Genomic DNA, 20,586 nt, shown 5'->3' on the forward strand with positions numbered 1-20,586 from the left:
AGACGTTGCAAGGCCTGGGGATTAAAAAAGTTGGAGGCCTTTTGTTACTTTTGTGTTCTTAATCCTGATTGCTTCTTCAGAGTAGCTGTACCTTAGCCCTTCTCACCCACCAGAGTACAGATGGAAGGGAGAAGGGCTCTGGAAGACACCCTGCTCTATACTTGGCTTCAGGCAGGATCAAATCCAAGCGGCCTGCTCCTGGTGGATATTTGTCCAGCTTGTTTTTAAATCGATTTGTTGACCAGGATTGCAAAGCCTTCCAAACCCAGCATTTCCCTATTGTTGTAGCTAGCTTCCCTTACTGTTTGTTATTCTTATCTAGCTGCTGCTGTGGCTTTGAACATACAAAGGGGAAAGGAGAATGAGATCACAAGCCAAATTTATACTTTTACTGTTATCTCTAAAAGAGATCTTTTTTTGTAGAGATAAAGAGATGTAGAGGTAAAGAGATCTGTTTGTCATCTCTACAAAGGCTAAGAAGCTTGTTCTTTATTTTTCAACCCACAAGTTGCTACTTAGATAACTTTTAATAGAGTTGAATGGTGTGCATGGAAAAACCATGGAATTTATAGATGGTAGTGCATCAGTGAGGAAAAACATGGGTGCTTATCTGCCTTTGTCCTCAGTGAGATAAATATGATAAACTAGTTATGTTGTGGTCTTTGAGTTGACTGATAAATGGTGAACAAGACCCTTTCTTGAGGAAAAAAAGGCCTCTTTTGAGGATCTATTTTAAGAAGAGAAATAAGTAATGCCATAAAATGTGGAACATTTAAAAGTGTTTGAAATTTGACAGTGGATAAACTCGCATAAAATCTGTTAACTGTGTGTTGTGGACTGCACAGCTCATTGATCTCCTAGCTCTCTGGAAAGCTTCACTTAATTAATTCAGCTTTATATATTTCAGTGGAAAAAATGTGTGCAACCAAGCAGGAAGTTGTTTCAGGCTTTCAAAATCAATTTGAATATGGAATATGGGAAAAGACATAAAAGATATCTCCCTCTTTCATGCCAAAAAAAGGAACTTTGCTATGCTAAAGATGTTGAAAAAAACACCATTTAAATCTATGTGTGTGTGTAAAAATGTATTCTTAAGTGGATCTTTTTTAAGGGTATTTGAAGAAGCATAATTCTAGAGTCTAAACAAATACTTTATAGCCAGGGGAGACTGGTAAAAGAAATGAAGTTGAGAAAAGTATGTAGGAGATTTTTCCCCTCTTCTTTGATCTTTATCTGCCCATATGTGTAAGAAATCACATCCCCATCTGTAGTTTGGCTGTATCTGACATGGAATTCAGGGCTTCTTGTAGGTCCTACACAAAACCCAACCAAGTGAGTGAGATACTTTCCATCAGATTCAATGGCTTTTATATCAAGCTTTATTCTCTAAGTGCCTAACAGTGATAGTTTGTTTACCAGTCTGTTTGCAGCAGAATTAAAAACAAAAAAGGGAATTTATTGGTTAATTTATTTACACAAATGTTCCTTAAGTCCAAATGCTAATAATAAAAGCCAGAACCCACAAAATCCCCCCAAACTCCTCCCTTCTCCAAACCTTCAGATACAAGCAACCAGGGAATTTTATAAATAGATATTCTTACCTTTACTACAAAAAATTCATGCGGAAGTCCTATCTTGGAATAAGCTATTCATTAGTTGGCTTGGCAGAAGGAACATAATCCAAATGAATGAGCTGCCAAGAGTATTTTTAGTGGTTTTATATGTTGCCCATTCAAATCTTGGAAAATTTCTTCAGAAAATTGGACAAACTGACCACTCATTTTTATGGGCTTTCACAAGATCTAAAAGTGAAAAACAACTATTGTATTTAGCATCTCTTAATGGAGGTTTCAGGCTACAGAACTTGAGAAGGTACTGCTGGGAAGCTAATACAATAACCATAAAATATTGGACTGATAATAGGAAACACTGGCACTGAACAGATATGGAAAGAGTCATGCTAATATTCCATATCCAGGCCTGCTGCCCTGTGCCGAGTGCTGAAGATACTGTGGTGAAACACACACAGTAGTAGAGATCTGGAACGAAATCAGAGTCAACTCAAGATAGATGAAATTGTCTTTTTCTCCCATGAATGCTATTCATTGGATAATTCTGTCTTTGGAGAATTAAAAGCCAGGAACTTGGACACAGAAGAGAAGCAAGTTGTGCTAACATTTTTCCAAATGGGGAAATATATGTCTTTACCCCACATGTGTAATTAAGCCCTCATCTTCCTTTATTTGAAGTCAGTGGCTTTTTCTTTCTTCTCTTGCTTCTTTGGGAAATGGATCTAGACCTGTGCTGCCATTGTAACTGTTCCCTAGACAGGTTTTTTTCTCCCCAAGCTGGAAGCTAGACCGTCAATAAAAGGAAAACTATTCACCAGATATCAAATGAGTTTCAGTGGATTATATTTTATTTGACTTAATGTGGAAAGGAATGACAAGAGAATATTACATTTTTAATCCCACATAAAATACATTTCTGGGAAACTGTTCTCTACACATGGACCTTTATTTTTTTTCTCAGCAACAGTCTTTTTTTAACCTGTACATAAGTTATAGCCAAAAGCTGCCCTCAGAACTTCTGAATATTGAAGTCTTCTTCTGAAGACTTCAACACTTCTGAATATTGATGTCTTCTGCAAGATGAGATTTAGGCAGGAGGTTTTAATGTTTGAGTTTTTTTGGTCGGTTGTTTTTTTTATTTTTAAAAAAATTATCTAAAAACCCTTCCTGAGAAATTTAAGTGTGTTTTGCTGCCTGTGAGGCAACATAGCTGGAGGAAGCTCGAGATGTCAGAATTGGTACAAGCTTTTGACTGTGAATAAGCAGAGATTAAACAGAAGTTACACCTCTGGTAGAGCAGAAGCAGATTAAGGACTTGTTTGACTGGTGCAGGTGCCCACCAAGGAAGGTTCCTGACGTGTTCCTTGACTGCCCACCAAGGAAGGTTCCTGACGTGTTCAAGACAGGCTGCCCTGTGTAAAGCAACCCCTTCCAAACAATGAAGGAAACTGTTCCTCAAGGGCAGGAAATCAGCTGGAGCCAGTGGAGCTGAGCAAACTTAAAAATTAAATTTGTCTCTAAGTTAAGATGCATAATAAAAGAAACACTGAAATTATATTTTGATTTTGGATGGATCATTTATGCCATTGCTTAATATCACCCAAAGATCAGCTCATGGTTAAAGGGGCAAGAACTGCTTTGTCTGAGAAGAAAACTCATCTGGCTAAATTTGATTTATGCCACAGTTAAGAGGCACCATGATCAGGCTGACAAGTTTTAGAGTTACTTTCGGCAGAATGTCAGTCAGACTGCTTTTCAGTTATAGGCATAGTAAATCTTCTCCTTCAGTATATTAACTTAAAATGGCTCTTGAAAAAGTGATATCTACCTTAAAAATCAGGGGTAAAAAATGTATTAACATAAAATAATTCCTTTGAAATTCAAAAGTTATGAATTTGTCTCCATTTATAGAAATAGAAATTAGGATTTGTGTAATTGCTGTCATCTAACAATATGGATTTAATATTTTTCCTTTTGACATTTTTTCTGTTGCCTGCTGTATCTGCTCATGGTCTGTGATCTGTTTTGCATTATGTTTATAGAAATATTACCATTAAAAGTGCTACATGTAGTATTAAATAGCAGGGTGAGGCAGGAGACATGAGTGGAATCACTTGTTCACAAATGAGGAGTTTGGATGCCTTGTCTCAGTGATAGGGTATAAATAACTATAATCAAATTATTGGTCTGGCCCTATGGATAATCCTGGTATGAAACTGAGGCAGGCAGGAGTGCAATATCCCAAAATCCAGGGTTATGAATATTGCAGATTATGGATAGACAAAATGCACAAGAAAGACTTTCCTACACTGGCTTCTCTTGCTGCAGTTTATTCTTCTGTCAGTATTTCCCCTATAAACTCCTTTTATTCATAGGCTTGGCAGTTAGCCATAAAATTTTGCTTCTAGCAGGAACTTGGCAGACAGTGTCTCAAGTTAGGAAAATTATTTTAAACAAATTTTTAAAATGTATGTATTGGGGCTCTTTTAAAAGTTAGAGGTGCAGTAATTTTTTTCTGAGAAAAAGGATTGGTTTCTGTGGTTTCTTTTCATTGTAAATTCTCTAAACATTTTCCTAAAAAACAAATTTAAAAAAAAGTTGTAACCAAATAGTGAGAACATGACTTTTCTTTCAAAAGCATATGCATGAAGGTACTGTACATAAGTGTCAATGACTTATGTATTTTTAAGTGATGGTTTTTAGGGTATTGCTTTAAGTCAAATACCTCCTGTGTCACTGTGATGGAATAAAGCTTGTTTATGATGTTATAAACTGTTAGGGAAATAGCATGCACAATATGTGATTTTAAACTCCATCTTGACTTAATTTTCCATAACCTGCCTGTAAGTTTTGTGCACAAGAGTCTTGGAAAATCATCCCTTCAACAAGTTCAGCATAATGCAATAATTAATAAGGTTGTGTGGGCAAGAGGTGCCATTATGTCGACCTGCTGTAGGGTGGGAGTACACTCGGGTTGTGTGAGCCTTCAAGGGAGCAGAACAGCCTTTCCCATTCTTCAGTTTGCTGTGGCAATCTGGGCAAAGGCCACCTGGACCACCACAGATCATCAGGAGAGATTTTGGTGGTGGCTGTGGCTCTTACAGCTCACCTGTAGGCTGGAACAAGTCCCCCCATGCTCTGCCCTGTCACTTTTCTCCTGCAGCGAGCTGTAAGTTTGCTGCCTGGCTGATGTTAGTCTGGAGGTTCAGTCACTGACAGCATTCCTGCCATAGCTCTCAGCCTGGAATGGCTTCCTCAAATACTGCCAAGTGGGTCTCCATCAAACGGGCACATCAAGAAGGATGTGAGGAGTCCTAAACCAGAACAGGAATTTTATCTAAAGGAGATGGGTCTATGATAGCTGCCTTACCCTCAGGAGAAATGCACAGGGTTTCTTGTTGTTTGCACTGATTTTTTACATGGAAAGCTTTATTTATTCCAGCATTGGAAGTATAGAACTACAGAAGTAGGATTGCAATTTCATATGACATCAGAATATGGGAAAGAAAAAAACTGAAAAATTTTTCCTCAACAGGAAAGATTTTGCATATTTGACAGTGGCACCAGTGTGCCCTGTGTGATCTTTGACAGCTGTTGGTACTTTCCTTTCACAGATGTAATGCCCACATTTTCATCTGTGTTACTCTTATTTTTCCACTGCATGCACTGAAGTGAGACCAGTTTTAAAAATTGCATGGTAAAGCATTTAAAAGAACCTTCGTTTGGATGTTTGCAAATACGTTTAATAAGTTAATTCAAAAAAATAATGCCAGATATACTTCCCAGAAATTGGAATCTCTTTTTCTATTATGCACCTGAGGCATTCTGCATGTTGGACTCTGGCTGACCTGTCACACTGTTTGTGCTGGATGGGGAACATGTGGTGTGCTGTGTGAAGGTGGAAAAACCCACTGTATCCAGGTGCAAATTTTGAATATGCATTCAGTAAAGCTTTCATGCATTATTACTGCTTTATGAACTCCAGGAAATATATGGACTGGTGTTAATGCAAATTTTTAAGTAGGCCCAGAGGTGATTAACATATGCAAATGTCTTGAAGATTGTCTTCCCCCTCACACTTTGTACCTACTGTACATACCCATATTGGAAAGGGCAATGTTTAGAGTTGCAAAACAGGAGGTGGAAGAGCTCTACAAGGTGCATGAAAATCTGCCTTTGGGCACTGAGATAAAATTCTCAGCTGTGCTACTCTCACAAAGCACTTCATCCTTCTTCCTGAGGTCAGATTTTCATCTGTAAAATGGACATAATGCATAACCTTTAAAAGCACTTGTTGTGTCTGTGCCAAGTTTTCTTTGCACAACTACATGCAAGGGCTGAGTATTTAAATACCACATTGTGGAGAATGTTTTCTAATTGATGATAATGTATAATTTTTTTTTTTACATTCTAGGATATAACTTCTAAGTTCTTCATGGGGAATGTTTTTTTAATCACTGATTTTTTTAAAAAGAATATCATATTTCTAACAAACAGTATACAGCATTCCATTCTGTCTTTTTTGCCCATTTTAAAATTCTGCCTTTATCTCTCTTCCAAGCTCTGCCAAGTGTTTGCCTCAGGCTGGCTACTGAGAAAGTGGGCAGAGTGTGCTACAATTTATATTGGTTTATTGCTTATGTTTCCTTTCAGAACCTCTGTGTGCTCTCCAGGGTCTGTGACTTTGGAGCTGTTTGCCAGCTACACATATGAATCTTCAAGCTCTGATTCTCCAGATCACTTAGAAAAGAAGGGAATTGGAGTGATGCTGAACATTTCTCAGTGTAGTTTCCCTTTCAGCTGGGGCAGATTGAGAGGAATGAATCTGTATTGAGAGTTCAGATTTATACATTTCCATCTATGAAGTCACATGACCTGTTTAATCTTGGAAGACAATTAAATAGTGAAAACTCAGGGACAAGTTTTTCATATTTTTCATCCTGGGCAGCTCTCCTGGATGGTTGGACCTAAAAGATGATTAGAGACTTGGTCTGCCACCCTGACTATCACCAAGGGTAGTGAATAGCCTTTCTCCCTGTTTTCAGGAGAGTATCTTCTCTATATTCTTATGCTGGTGAATGTGGGACAATATTTACTACTGCAGATAAGCAGATGCAGGGCTTATATGGCTCTGGTTGGGCAAGCAGGAGTGTAAACCTGGGCAACTAAGTCTAAATTTTCAGCTGCATTGCCAATGATGTAATGCACCAGTATTTGCAGGATGTGCTTATCAAGGTTTTAAAAAGGGTTTCTCTCTTTTCTCGAGGTTTTCCTGTCAAAATAGTAATTTATGGAATATCATCCAAGAAAATAAACCAGTTTGCTGTTGTCCAGAGAGGCCAGAGGCAAGTGCTTCTCTTGTCAAAGTCAGCAATGGAATGAAAGGGTACCCTGGGACTCTGATGTAGGTCACCAAATCTGTCAATAAAATAGAGTAAAATAGAATTTGTGTAATTCTATTTGGAGTTTGGAATTTGGAGTTTTTATAAACCCATCTGAACAATGTAATTAACTCAGAAACTGAAAAATAGCAACTTTAATTATGCTTTAAGTACTTCAATACCAATTCCTTTTAGCAGGGGCATGTAGGTGCTGTCCTTAGCAGCTAGATGCAGAAAGAGCTGTAGGTGTCAGGTTTTGTAATGCAGTTGCTTTCTGCTTGGGCTGGTTAGGGAGGGATCCATGATTTCTCCTCCATGCCCAAAAATTCCATGTTCCCTCTGTTGCTGCTCACCAAGAAGGAAGGAGGGGATACAGACTCCTTTCAGTGCCAAAAGCCTCAACTAGCTCATAGGTGCCAAACAGCCAAGCAACATTTCATCCCTTCCTGGATGCCAAAAGCCTCAAGTATCCCTGCTCCACCTGCCAAAACCTCCAACTCTGTCCTGACAACTCCTGCAGAGCAGGCCTGTGCTGTCAATGTGAAATTTTGCAACACTCTGACAACGGAAAAAATCTGGATGCAGCATAAGACTGAAAACCACGCTGAGATTCCCCTTCAGTTTAGTATGAAAATGAATTATGCTGTAAATATTTCCTGTGTGTGACACTTGTGCATGCTTTTTTCTTCAAAATTTGAATTTATTTAAAACTTCTGTAGAATGAAAATAAGTTGCAGAATTCAACACCGAGAGGTCTAAAGTCCATCTGAGCCCCCAGATGTGTTTTTTCATGCAACTCAATAAGTCCATCATTTGCCTTTTGGCCGATTCCTTGCTGGTGATTCACCTTGTTACTGAGCTTTACCAGCTTGTGTTTCTGAAATGCTCTTCTTATTGTGGGGCACAGGTTCCATTTTGCAGCGAGTTTGGAGTGCTGAGGTCAAGTGCAAGGAATAGGTAATATAACAATTTAAATGTTAACGATGTTAACAATTTAAAAACTAAATAATTCTAAACATCTGCTTAAAATAGCTGCATTTACTCCCAGGTGTTTTTTATCAATTTGAAATAATGATGCATTGTTTTTTCTCCAGTATTTAAAAATTCCAGATAGGTTCTTTTTAACATACAGAGTAATACATAATTTACTTTGGTACATAGAAGTAAAATATTTATTAAACTAAATGACATATACAGTGCACAATTATGTAATATATAATGCACTCAGCAACAGTAGAATTATACCAGGAAATGTCTTGAAACCTGTTTTAAGGAAACAAGAGGAGTTTTTAAGCTAAAACCAGGCAATGCAAGATCTTTTATTAATAATTCTTATTTGTCTGGAAATATGTTTGACTGTTCTATTTAGTCACTGCCACAAGTGAAACAGCTTTTCCTAGATCGGTAATCTGCATTCTGCACCTCACTTAGAATACAAAATAGAGGTGTAAATCATTTTTGTATGTGACCTTAGCAGAGATTTCTAGTGTAGCTTGTTTCAAAGCTCTAGACATAACAGCCAGAGTTAAAGTGAAGGATACAGTTCTGAGGGTGAATAGCACATGCAGTGATTATTGCAGGTAAATACTTGTTCTTTCCAGCTCACGGGTACAGTCATCACTGCAATTTGATACCTCTTCCACCAAGTGTGGTGTCTGGAAACAGGGATCTGGGAAATGCATCACAGAGCTACTCAGGCAGGATGTGTTCCTTTCAGTGCCATAATTCCTTGTGCTACCTCTCTTTGGAGCTGTTGCAGGTATGAGGAGAAGCAAATGGCACAGAGCAGTGCTGCACATGAAGATTAGTGAAGAGCAAAATAACCTCGTACTTTGGAGGACTCTGAAAGTCAGGACAGTGTTAATAGTATTTATGGGTTGTGAGAGTGGGAAGAAGCAATGAAAAGGAAATGCTTCATCTCTTTTCAAAACACCATCAAGGATGAAATTCACTCCTGGGAGAAGGGCCAGCACAGAGCTTTGGGTATTGCTTAATTTAGGCCTTCAGTGGTACAGAAGTGGTGTTTATACTCTTCAACAGGTTCCTTCCCTTGGATGAGTTTAATCTGAAGAACCTAAATTCTGTATTTAATTATAAGAAATGTATTATTAAATACCAATATGCTATAACTGTGCCAGTGTAACTCCTTTTGGTGATTTTCTTTTAGAATTTGGCAAGCCTTAGTGAATTAATACAAACCAGTTTAGTAAGCAGCTGTGAGAAAAACAAAAGCACAGCCACCCAGAGAGCTGCAGTGACATTGGCATAATAGCAGGTGTGTTGGTAAGTAGTCCTCCATATCCAAGCCCTTACTTGAATGGACAGAGGCTTATTTTCTGGGCCACATCACTTTAACCTGTTTGAATTTCTGTGTATCCATCCAGCCCCAGGGGTGATCTGTGACCACTGCTACATCTGCTGACCAAAGGTTGCTCTGAATCTCTTCTAGAACCTGACAGAGTGGGCACCTTGTCCTGGGGAGGTTTTTAGGGGCTGTAGGGGCTGTCACAGGGCAGGATTTGTGTTGATGTGCATGGCACAGGGACTGTCACCTGGGATTCTGGCAGGAGGATTCTGTGTGCCAGGTCTGTGCATTTCTTTCACTGCACATACTGCTGCTGTAACTCTTGTGTCAAATACTATGGGCTTGCCTTGTGTTTGTGTTTAAAGAAAAAATTTATGCTAAAAGCTCTGCAAAAACAAACATTTAAGGTATCAGGACATTTCTGTTGAGAAGCTCAATCTTTGTTACACTGAATGCTAAACATTTACATATCCAAGCCTTATGTAATAGTTGTCTGAATAATAATAAAACTGCATAAACTGACCTTGGTTCTCTGGCACCACTTCTCCTTTGAAGTCTGCATGACCAAATTCAAGACAATTATGTCATCCTTCATAACAGCCAAACAAAAGTTTGGCCAAATAATCTTTTTCTTCATCTGAAAGCACTCTGTTTGATTTCTGTAATGTGTGTCAATGTAGCTGTTGTTATTTACTGGGTGCTACAAGTGACAGTAAAAATCCCCTTGTTTTGGAGCAATGATGAGCCCTGTTAACATCTGGATTTCATTTATTTTGCCTCAGTGCCCTTGTTCTGGGTTACTTTGGGTCATAGGTTGCAAGGGGAATACGTCCTGAGAACTCATGCACACCAATAATTTGCAGAACATGGAGGTACACTACGTGCCCATATGTGACAGAAACAGAGCCCTGGACAGAAAAAGGGAAACTGGCACTAAAACTTTCTCCTCTGTTCAAATCTACCAGTGCCACACTCCAGTAAAATTCTCTGTGGACAGCACTGTCTCTGTCACCTAAGAGTTGTCAGCACAGAGCTCAGATTGCACATCACTGGCCCTCAGACCTCAAGGGAGCCTTGGCAAATTGTCATCTCAGTCTTTGAGGCTCTGTCTTTGTCACCAAGTGCTTCAAAAAAAGCACTTTTTCACCAAGTGCTTCAAAACTCAAGAGTTTATTTTCCCTTACCCCCTGATTCAAGTAATCATTGTCCAGGTCCATGTTTAGTGTTGTGACTTTTTTGCTTTCAAAATGAGTTAGATTGGGATGAAATATTTTGAGTCTACCTTTATCATATACACTGGATTTCTGCAGAAACTCTGTATAGGTTCTTACCTGTTCCTCTGACTGCAATGTTTGCATCTAACCCTGTGTTCACATGTACTTCAACTCTTCCAGTGCCATGTTTTCCCATCCAGCTCTAGGTAAAGAGCAGCAAACAATCTAGGTTGTGTTTATAGCTGGTTTAAGTTATTTTATCTGGATTCATTATAGCACTTGTGGCGACATCATGGGTGCACATGTGCATGTCCATGCACACATTTACGTTTGTGCTGGTACATCAATACTTGCACAATGAATATGCAAAATACACGTGTTGTTCTTTGTCTGTTGCAAAATGAAGGCACTAAAGACAAAACTATTTTAATATGGTTCAATTTTTCACTGCTGAACCATGTTAGAGTTATGACTGCAGACAATAAAGACATGAAAAACTGAGGTCAAGCAAGCTGGGAATGCAGTCCTGACGTACGATAATATCCTTCTGTGTCCAATTGCAATTAGCTCTCAGTTTAATTCCTAAATGAGTTTCCAAGGCTTTGTTGGTGTAAATCATGATGTTGGTGATCTTTTCTTTATTTTACTTCAATTTAGTACCATGGTGAAGACAAATGTAATGTGTAGAGTTTATGAAACCAGACAGCTAGTAAATCAATATTATTTTGGTAGTAAATTACTAAGTCAGTGCAAGCTGCTTTTAACTCTTTCCCATGGGACAAATAGCTTGAACTAGCTGAAGCTTAAATCAACACTGTGGGCACTGAATTAGTCAATGATTCTAAAGAAGGCTTTGTTGGCATAAGGTTCTGCTTTGATCGCCATGGTATTTACAGCTTTTTAATTAGATACAGTTCAGAACAATGGCTTTTATCAAAGCAGTTTGGGAAGTGAACAACTGGACTTTGTTTAGAGCTTTGGATGACATTCTGCCTGTTAATATCATGTGGCTGGTTTTAATACAATGATGAAGTTAGGATTATTTTAGGCATTGTCACTGCTTTGTCAAAAGAAACTAGCTATTCTAAAAAAGAGTGGCATGTGTTGCTTTTTTAATATCACAAGTTTAGCCATTCCTCAACAGGCTAAAACCCAATCGTTTGCTTTGGACTTGTAGAGAACAAACTAATTTTGCACCTATAAATTTGAAAGAAGCGACCCTCTCGTTCATCTTGATTTATTTTCGTGTGCTGAGTGACTTGTTAGGAAGTGCTGAGCTTTTTTTGTCAAGACTGAAGGCAGTTGGTTCCATTTTCAATGTCAGACATTTCAGACTTGGCTTCTGATATAAAGAAAACCCAACATCAGTGTGAAAATTCCTCAGGGATCTTGGCAGAGCTGGGGTCTATCGTTTTTGGAATGGCAGGTTGGCCTAAGAGTGCTTTCAAAGCTTTACGGTAAGCAATTGTAAAATTTGTAAATTTATAAGAGCAAGAAAATTAAAAAGCCACTGATGTTTTTAGACCAACTTCTGCAATTCAGTGTTCAAATAGAGATACTTATCCTCTAATAAACAAATTTGTTGGGTTTTTTTTTTTTTGTTTTTGGAAAGTTGAGCACTGAAGTCAATGAGAATAAAAATTTGGCTGGAAATAGTCGTTTTCTGAAAGCTTGAATTAAATTTTCATGTTCTCTCAGTGGTGATTCTTTTGGGGCAGAGTAAATATTGGTCAATATTCTCTCCCACTTGAGAAAAATTACTCACTGCCTCACTCTTATGCACAATCTGACTTTCATAATGATGCCAAAAGCCATTACTTTATGTTAGTGGTATTTTTATGTTCAAACTGTCACTGTGGTGGTTTGAGAAATTGGTGTTTTAATCTTAAGCTGGGTGTAATATGGTGTTGCTTAGTTCCATTGTAACAGGCCCATCATGTGTTTGAGCATGATGCTTTCTCTGTGTGCTTGAGACTGTTTGGTTCCTACACAGCAAATTTGGCATAGAGGAGTTGGGAACTGCAGCATGTTTGGGCACAGCAGTGCTTTGGCAGGAGGCAACACATCATCTACACTGGATCTTCAAAGGCTCTGCTTTTCCCCCGTATAATTATTATGCATTAAAGTAGTAAATTTGAAATATGGTAAATAAGCAGCGAAGTAACATAATTGGTACTATTAATACCAAGCAGTAAAACATACTCAAAACATTTTTTTTTCCAACTTTCCATCTTCTTTTCTTTTCCTTCAGAACTCCAGAACCACCCGCTCAGATGAAGATAAGGATGATTCCTGGGATGCCTGGGGAGCCTGGAGTGATTGCTCACGGACCTGTGGAGGGGGAGCCTCCTACTCTCTGAGGAGATGCTTAAATGGCAGGTAAGCCACATGCTGGTGTGTGGGGGTGCTTCTGCAGCTCTGGCACATTTCCAATCCTCTTCTGGTTGCTTCTGTTTCTGAGACCAAGTGCTGTGTAAGATAGATGAAGTGTTATAAAATGCTGCCTTTAATACATGTTTGTAATAGACAAATAACTTAGGCTTTAACTCTGAACTTTATTTTGTTATGAGATATAATTGTGGAATGGCAGGAATTATTTATTTGGTATGGTCAAATAGAGAGGGGAGTCCCTTTCACTGTAATGCAGATCAAAGGGTGAGTCACCTGTGTACAAGTTAGCCAGCCTCTTGCACATGACTTGACATAATGTGCTGCTCATATGGATCTGTCAAATGCTGCTCTGTGTTAGGGAAGGAAGGACAACAGGCCATAGTCTCAAATTGCACCAAGGGAGATTCAGGTCAGATGTTAGGAGGAATTTCTTCGCAGAAAGGTGATGAGACACTGGAATGGGCCCTCCAGGAAGGCAGTGCAGTCACTGTCCCTGCAAGTGTTTAAAGAAGGACTGAACCTGGCACTCAGTGCCATGGCCTAAAGTGACACGGTGGCATAGGGTCACAGGCTGAGCTCGATGATCTGAGAGATCTTTTCCAACCAAATTGATTCTCTGATTCTTCCCTGCCAGTTCTTCCTATGCAGTGGTCCTGGTAGCTGGATATTTTCCTGTATAAGTCTTAGTGTGACTTGAGGAGAAGAACAAAGGCAGTGAAAGCATTTTACCTCACTGGTAAAACTGGACTCATGTAGGACTTGTTGGTACAATCCTTAAAGTAGGAGTAATGCAGTAGGCCTGTAGACAGGCAAGAAAAGATCCCAGCCAGCTTTGAGGCATCTCTGCTGGCATCCATAATTGCCTGTTTCACTTGAATTATTCTTAAACATTTTAAAAACTGATGATTGTGTTTACATTTTTATTTAGTTGTATCAGCCAGGAAGTCACTTTTTCTTTAGGCTTGGAGTGTGGTGTGCTGCTTAAAGGCAAACTGTATGAAATACAGAGCTAAAGATGATTGATAAAAGCACTGCCTGTTTTTTTAGTGAAAAATTGCACAAAGGTCTTGGAGAAAAGTAATAGTTCCAACAAGAAGCCTTGATATTCTACCAATGTGTTAGGGACTGTGAAACAAGCTCAATAAATTGTAGCAGTATAAATTCCACTGTGGTTTTATTAATATTTTTAATGTGTTCCCCTGTGAAAAACATGTGTTTTCCATACCTTGACAAATGCATAGTTTAAAAGGTTTTTTCTATGTTTGATTTTTGTAACAATGTCCGGGAAACACACAACTGTGGAACACAGTTTTCACATTTGTGTGTATCATAAACATTTTAATTTGCGTGTTGTGATGCAGTAGGTCTTGCAAAAGATTGGATATTTGAGACTTGAAATACCTTGAGCTTTAACAGTTGTACCTTCAACTGAGTTGAGGTCTTTCTTCAGGCATCCATTTTTTTTTCCTTTTCAAATGCTATTTTCAGTCTCTCTCAAACATTATTTAAAAAAATGTTATTTTCATGCAAGAAGAGGAAAATTTAATCAAAGAGATGTAAATTATCAGTTATATGTTCACACTTTCTTTAATGTAAGGCACATCTTTTTGGTATGAAGGAATTATTCCAAAACACTGTTCCTGATTTTAGAGAAATCACTAATTATAATTTCTTATCCAGTCATTTGAAATATGTTTTAAGTTCTTTCAAAATGTTGATATTGCCATTTTTAACATGGAAGAATATCTTACACTGTGCAAAAGTGCTGGTTTGTTAGTGAGAATTTTGGCAGAGTGTGTCTTTAAAAAAAGCGTGAAACCCAACCTCCCCAGATTTATGAGACCACAATAAATAACCATGACTCTATTACATGGCTTTTATTTCAGCTACTAACAACAGACAGAGGATTTGAACTGCCTGGATGTCAGGATTCACATGCATTGGGCACATTTGCATGCAGTCCATGATAATTCTCTTTAATTTAAAATTATGAATCAGATATTGTGATCTTCTCCTCTAGGTCACATCATGTTTATTAGAAATAACTTGGTTGCAATCAGCATAGAGCAGCCTTAGGGATGTCTTTTTCACAAAATAAATGTGGTTTTCATAAGGTTTGCAGTAAATTGGGCTTATAGGGAAAGTCACACGTTCTTTGCTGAGGAGAGACAGCAGTGTAAAGCTGAATACCCAGATCCCCTCTGTATTTAAACCTTGTATTTTGAGTCCAGATTATGGTAGGGCAGTAGCAATAAAAGCCTAATTTTTGAGAGAATAACTAGCTGTAAAACAGGCAAAGTTGTGTTTTGCTATTATACAGTGTAACAATTTTTACTTTTTTTTTTTTAGGAACTGTGAAGGTCGGAATATTCGATACAAAACCTGCAGTAGTAATGTGAGTCTGGCCTTTAATCCTGTTTTACTCATTCAAAAATGTGTTAAAGTTTAAGTAATGCTGCTTCTCATTTAAAACCTTATGGTGCATAATTTTCTTTCCATCATTATTACTGTTTTTAAACATTTCAGTCTGCATGACACCATGAAGTCTCAAATTTAGACTTCCCAAATGGACATTTTCTTCTGAAATTATAGTGCCAATTGTGATTCAGAATGTTTTATATCACTTATTAGGAGAGTTACACATTTTGGAGGATTAACAGATCAATTCTCATCTTAAACTAGCAAGTGGTTTTCCTGGGGGTTCTGTCTTGTAGATGAAGCATTAAACTGAGCTTGGGATCATTTGTGAATATTAGGGATATGGTGACTCTCCTCATGTGAACAAAGAATGCCTGATCCCCTTCAGATCTTAAATAGGATAATTTCTCCTTATTTTCCCTCAGTTTGCCTAAGCCCAGATCTTTGCATGTCTGTGTGCAAGAACATGCACGTTTAGGTGCACTGGCACGGACAATGCCCGTGAGTGAGTGTGAAGCTGGAGGTTTGACCATACAGTTGCTGTTGCTGCGATGCAATCACATTTCATTTTTATGGACATGTTTTATGGAAACTATTCACGTACAGCAAACCTCATTACTTGTGTTCCACTGACTTGCAGTCGTGCTTTGTGCTGCTTAAACAACTGCTGCCCTTCAGCCTGGCCTAGGCTGCCGAAGGTGAGCACCTCAGCAGGACTTTGTGGCACTACAGGTACATTTGTGTGTGCAATCACAGTCCTGCAGGCTGGCTTATGGTCTGCACTCACCCTTACTTGGTTTACCTCACAGTACAGTGTGACAGTCACATGTGCTATTCCAGGAAAGACAGCAGGCCGATAAATAATTAATAATAATACTAAAAGGTGAGGGCTGAATTTCCTTTGGGTTGAGTTTTGCCCAAAGGTGTATAAGCTCAAGTGATATTCAGTCATTACCAATCCCATAATTTTTGCCAGCAGCTGTGGAGTGGGACATGTTCTCCTTAAAATGCCTGACACTGGAAGTTGTCCAGTAAATATTCAATCAGTGCATCTCCTAGGAGAACTGCCCATTGCTGCTTTTCAGTTTGCCACACCTACAGAGTCTGCTGTGCCAGTTGGCTCCTGCTGTCCTTGAGAACAAGGCTTGCTCACACCTTGGGTAGCTCTACACTCCACTGCTCAGTGTTGGATGGATTTCCCACCACAGCAGCCGAAGTTCCTGCTGGCAGAAGCAAGTGGAAGTGATAAATGAATCAGTCCCAGTGCATGCAGGAATCAGATTCTGGAGACAAACCCTGCCCCTTGCCCTTTCAGAAGAAAAGGCCCAGCAGCTTGGTGCATGAGCCCATAAATAAAAATGCTCCCTGCAAATATACCCTGATGTTTAAAATCTGTGTGATAACTTGGTAACTTGCAGCCAGTCAGGATGTAAGCAATGAACAAAATTACCTACTTATCCATCCCCAATCTGAATGTCTGTTTGTGTGCACTGTACCCAGTAACACCTCTGAGTGCTGGATCCTGTGCACTGCAGCTTCCTGCAGGAGCACAGGGAGGTCACCCCAGTGCTCCTTGCTCCCCCAGCACCAGGCCTGGGGAACTGCCCAGGGCATGGAGAAGGGAGGGTGGTGAGGTCCATCTGGGCATGTTTCCTGCTGTCAGGCACAGGTCTATTTTTTAGGATATCTATTGTATTTTAGAATAGCTGTGGACACTCTTCATTTTAAGATTTATGCATTAGAAATCTAATGGAAGTGATGGCGCTTTATGCTTCATCATAGAGAAAATTAAGATGATTCTCATATCCTCTCTGAACTCCCAGAGAATTTATCTGAAGTCACTGGAGCCTGTTTTTTAACTCTAGGACTTATTTTAAAGCGATAAGTGGCAGGCGCCTTGTATGTGAATCTCTTTGAATTTATGATGATTCAAATGTTAATTTCCAGACAGGAAACTGCCTTTACAGTTCTGCTTTTGGGGCATGTCTGAAAGGGATCGTGTTCCCATTTCAGTTCAGATACAGTTAGAATTTCTCAGGAATGGTTTTTCCTAGATTATGGGTTAGATAATGAAGAACTCCTGAGAAAAATATATTTAATGAGATTTCCACTGTTAATACAGTTGATCTCTGAAATTGGCATGCCTGAATTCAAACCCCATGTTAGATCTGAGTTAACCTTGAAACAGGACCTCACACCTAATGTAAATCTGAGACTACTAGGCCAGTTTAGTTTCAAATGATATAATTTTCCCAAAAGCATTATTTCTAATCAAGGCTTCTCACTTTAGGAGTAAAACTGTAGTTTGAAAATTAAGAGTTTATACTAGCTTCTTTCCATATTAATAGGTATTACTGGTAACCACATGAGACATTGGGTATAAATACACAGTGTAAAGCTGTCTGCAAATGTAATTTTGCTACATGATACATTACACCACTAACATCTATATTGGGGAGTACAAATGAAGCACAACCTAATATGTGTGTCATTCTAATGAAAAGAACAAGAATCATTTTACCAGAAAATTGGTTTCATGTGGATTTGTAATGGAATAGTAGTAAGTTCATTGAACTCAAGCATAGTTCCAGAATAATATTAGTGATATTTCAATCAAAAAATTAATTCAAGGTCTTAACAACAAAATAATTGCTAAGATTAAGGTGTATGTATAGCCTGCTTATCTTTCTATCATAACTGAGATGCCAGGTGCATGATTTCCTAAAACTGCATGTGTGCTTTCACCCTTCCATATAGAGACTTTAGAGAGATAAACTACCCATTGTATATTGTTCAATGAGATTTTCAGTCTTTCTTGAACCCCTTTTTTAAATTTCAGTTTTTGTATATAGTGTTACATTCTAATGCTATGATGTGCACTATGTGGAAGTGTTTAAGTTAATCCTTTAGGGTCCTATTCACAGAACAAGTTATTTGGGCCATTTCCCCATAAATTTCACATTCTTGTGTGCCAAAAAGTCGCTTATATTTTTGCCAGAGTGATTCTTCTGCAGTCAGAAAAAACATTATTTTGTAAAAGATAGCACCATGTTTAATTCCACTGTAAACTTTTATTATATGCAGATAATGCTCACACTTGTTCAACACATTTATCTGTAACTGTCCCAGCATCGACTTAACCAGCTAATTTACCCTGTTCAGAAAATCTTGGCTGTATTGTGTCTACTTTAGACTATAATGTTTCGCCTTGAGTTACACAGTTTCTCTCTAATCTGTTCATTTATTTAGTTTATATTTACAATGCTGAGGCACCATAAGGCTCCCTTGGCTGGGGTGGTTTCCAGCTCAGGTATCTTTATTCAGCTTAGAAGTGGCCTGAAAATTGTGTAGGAAAAACATGGAACCTGAAGCTAATTTCAGAAAGAAAACAAAACAATGACTTCATCAGTTTTGGCTGGGTTTCAACAAAATGAGATTCAAAGAATAAAACTAGACAAAGGGCTAGACTTTCTTTGGTGTCATCATTTTTACTGGGAATTTTCTTGCCTTCTCTTTTGTGCTTTTTTCAGTTGAGTAATTGTTGGCAAGAGTCGCAGGGTCTGATGCAACCTTCATATTTTGTACATGAACATTGCCTACAAAGATACAGATTTCCCAGGTCAGCTTTGTTTTCAAAGGCTGAGGGTGCTTATTGCCAAAGCTCCAAGATACATTTCATAAGAAGCTAGCTCTTGAATGCAGTAGTTTTTAATTGTGTGTCACCAAAAAAAAAAAAAAAATAAAGGGAATATATATATATATATATATATATATATATATATATACATTGTGTGTGTGTTTTTAATCTTCATGGTAGTCATGTCTAAATCATCTTTTTCAGATCTGTCTACTATGTTCATAAGTCATGTCATAAATACATTTCATTCCCCTGCAAGGTCTGGGTGTGATTGTTTCTGCCAGCATGTTCATGTATTAGACCTCATAGATATGTCTTCAGCTCCTTTTGCAGTGTATGAACCTGTAAATGGCCTGGCGATGGTTGAGTGGATTGAGTGTGATGGAAAAGCTATTGCTGAATTTAAGAAATTGCAGAAATCTTGAAATTAGTAGCAAAAAAATATAACAAGCCAGAAAAATTGTGAAATATTGAGAGGGAAGAGAGAATGGTGGAATGAAGTGATGTCTGAAATAGATTAAAACCAGAGACACACAAACAGGATGAGGGCTGGGTCCCCCATATCATTGTCTGATATTGTGACATTGCCCACTTCCTGAACATGGTTCACCCTTGCCTCCCATTCACATCTTTGCCCTGCCTTTTCCTTACTATTTTTAACCCCCTTTCACTTCTCCAAACCACTCTAATGGAATTAAACTGATGTTTTCAAGTCCTCTCGTTGTCTTGATTGCATTAATTCTGTGCTTAGTTGTGTTTCTCTTTAAACTCCTTTCTTTACACAAATATTTATTGTTCCCTGGAAGACTGGGATCTGGACTTGGTTGCCATCCAAACTCTGATATAATGCAAATGATAATAATTTCAGCTCTTTGATACCCCTCTGTGATGCTCCTTTATGCTCCTGATTTTGCACAGAGCTCAACCGTAAAGCAGGTGGAGCTGGCATGGGAATCGAGCTGCCAGAATCACTTTGGGCTCTTTGAAGATGCCAAAAGAGAATAGGGAGATGAGGATTCACTTGCTCTGAAGCAGCCAGGAGGGAGTGGAAGGAAGGAGCTGCATTGTGTTGAATCAATGAGAAACATGCAGTAACCATGGGCTTGACATCCTGACTTTGTGGTTGTTTGTGTCTTGGCACCGCATCAACAGCCAGTGATAATGGACTGTAACAGCAGCCTGTCAGAGCTCAGCTGAAGGCCATCACTCTGCCTGCTCTACAGAGCACTCTTTAATTCTTTGTGCTGAAAATGTAGCTGTGCATGGCTGAGTGACTCTGCTCCCAAATACTGCTTCTAACTTTACCTGAATTTAATGTCCACTTTTTGTTTTTTGATCCTTAGTTGCTCTTCTGTTTGCATTGGTGGGAGGGAACCATATGGGATCCATACGAACTCTGAAGTCCTCTCTGCTTTTTAGACTTGCTGTTGTGGAAAATGAGAGGTGACAGATAATTCAGAGCCAAAATTCTGCTCTCATTTACACCAGTGCAAACTTGGGGAATTTCTGGGGAGTGACACTGCAGTAAATATGTGTGGCCTCTCACAGTATTTACTCCATGTTCCTAGAAGCTGTCTGTGGAAGGATTTTGTAGAGGTAAAATACTCCCTGTGTCTTATTCCATCATTGTACAATTTCAAAACATATGGCTCAAACTAGCATTATCCCA

The 20,586-nt window shown here is 38.6% G+C and overlaps 1 protein-coding gene across 1 annotated transcript in view; it reads left to right on the forward strand.

Moving 5' to 3' along the window:
- Window positions 1–20,586, forward strand: part of ADAMTSL3 (ADAMTS like 3) — a 168,690-nt gene that overhangs the window by 60,380 nt on the left and 87,724 nt on the right. The window contains exons 3-4 of the mRNA XM_066558695.1: window positions 12,723–12,850; window positions 15,212–15,257. Coding sequence (XP_066414792.1) covers window positions 12,723–12,850; window positions 15,212–15,257 — 174 coding nt within the window. The remainder of the gene's footprint in view (window positions 1–12,722; window positions 12,851–15,211; window positions 15,258–20,586) is intronic.

The sequence above is a fragment of the Molothrus aeneus genome, chromosome 13, assembly GCF_037042795.1.
Source record: "Molothrus aeneus isolate 106 chromosome 13, BPBGC_Maene_1.0, whole genome shotgun sequence".
In the NCBI taxonomy this organism is placed as follows: domain Eukaryota; kingdom Metazoa; phylum Chordata; class Aves; order Passeriformes; family Icteridae; genus Molothrus; species Molothrus aeneus.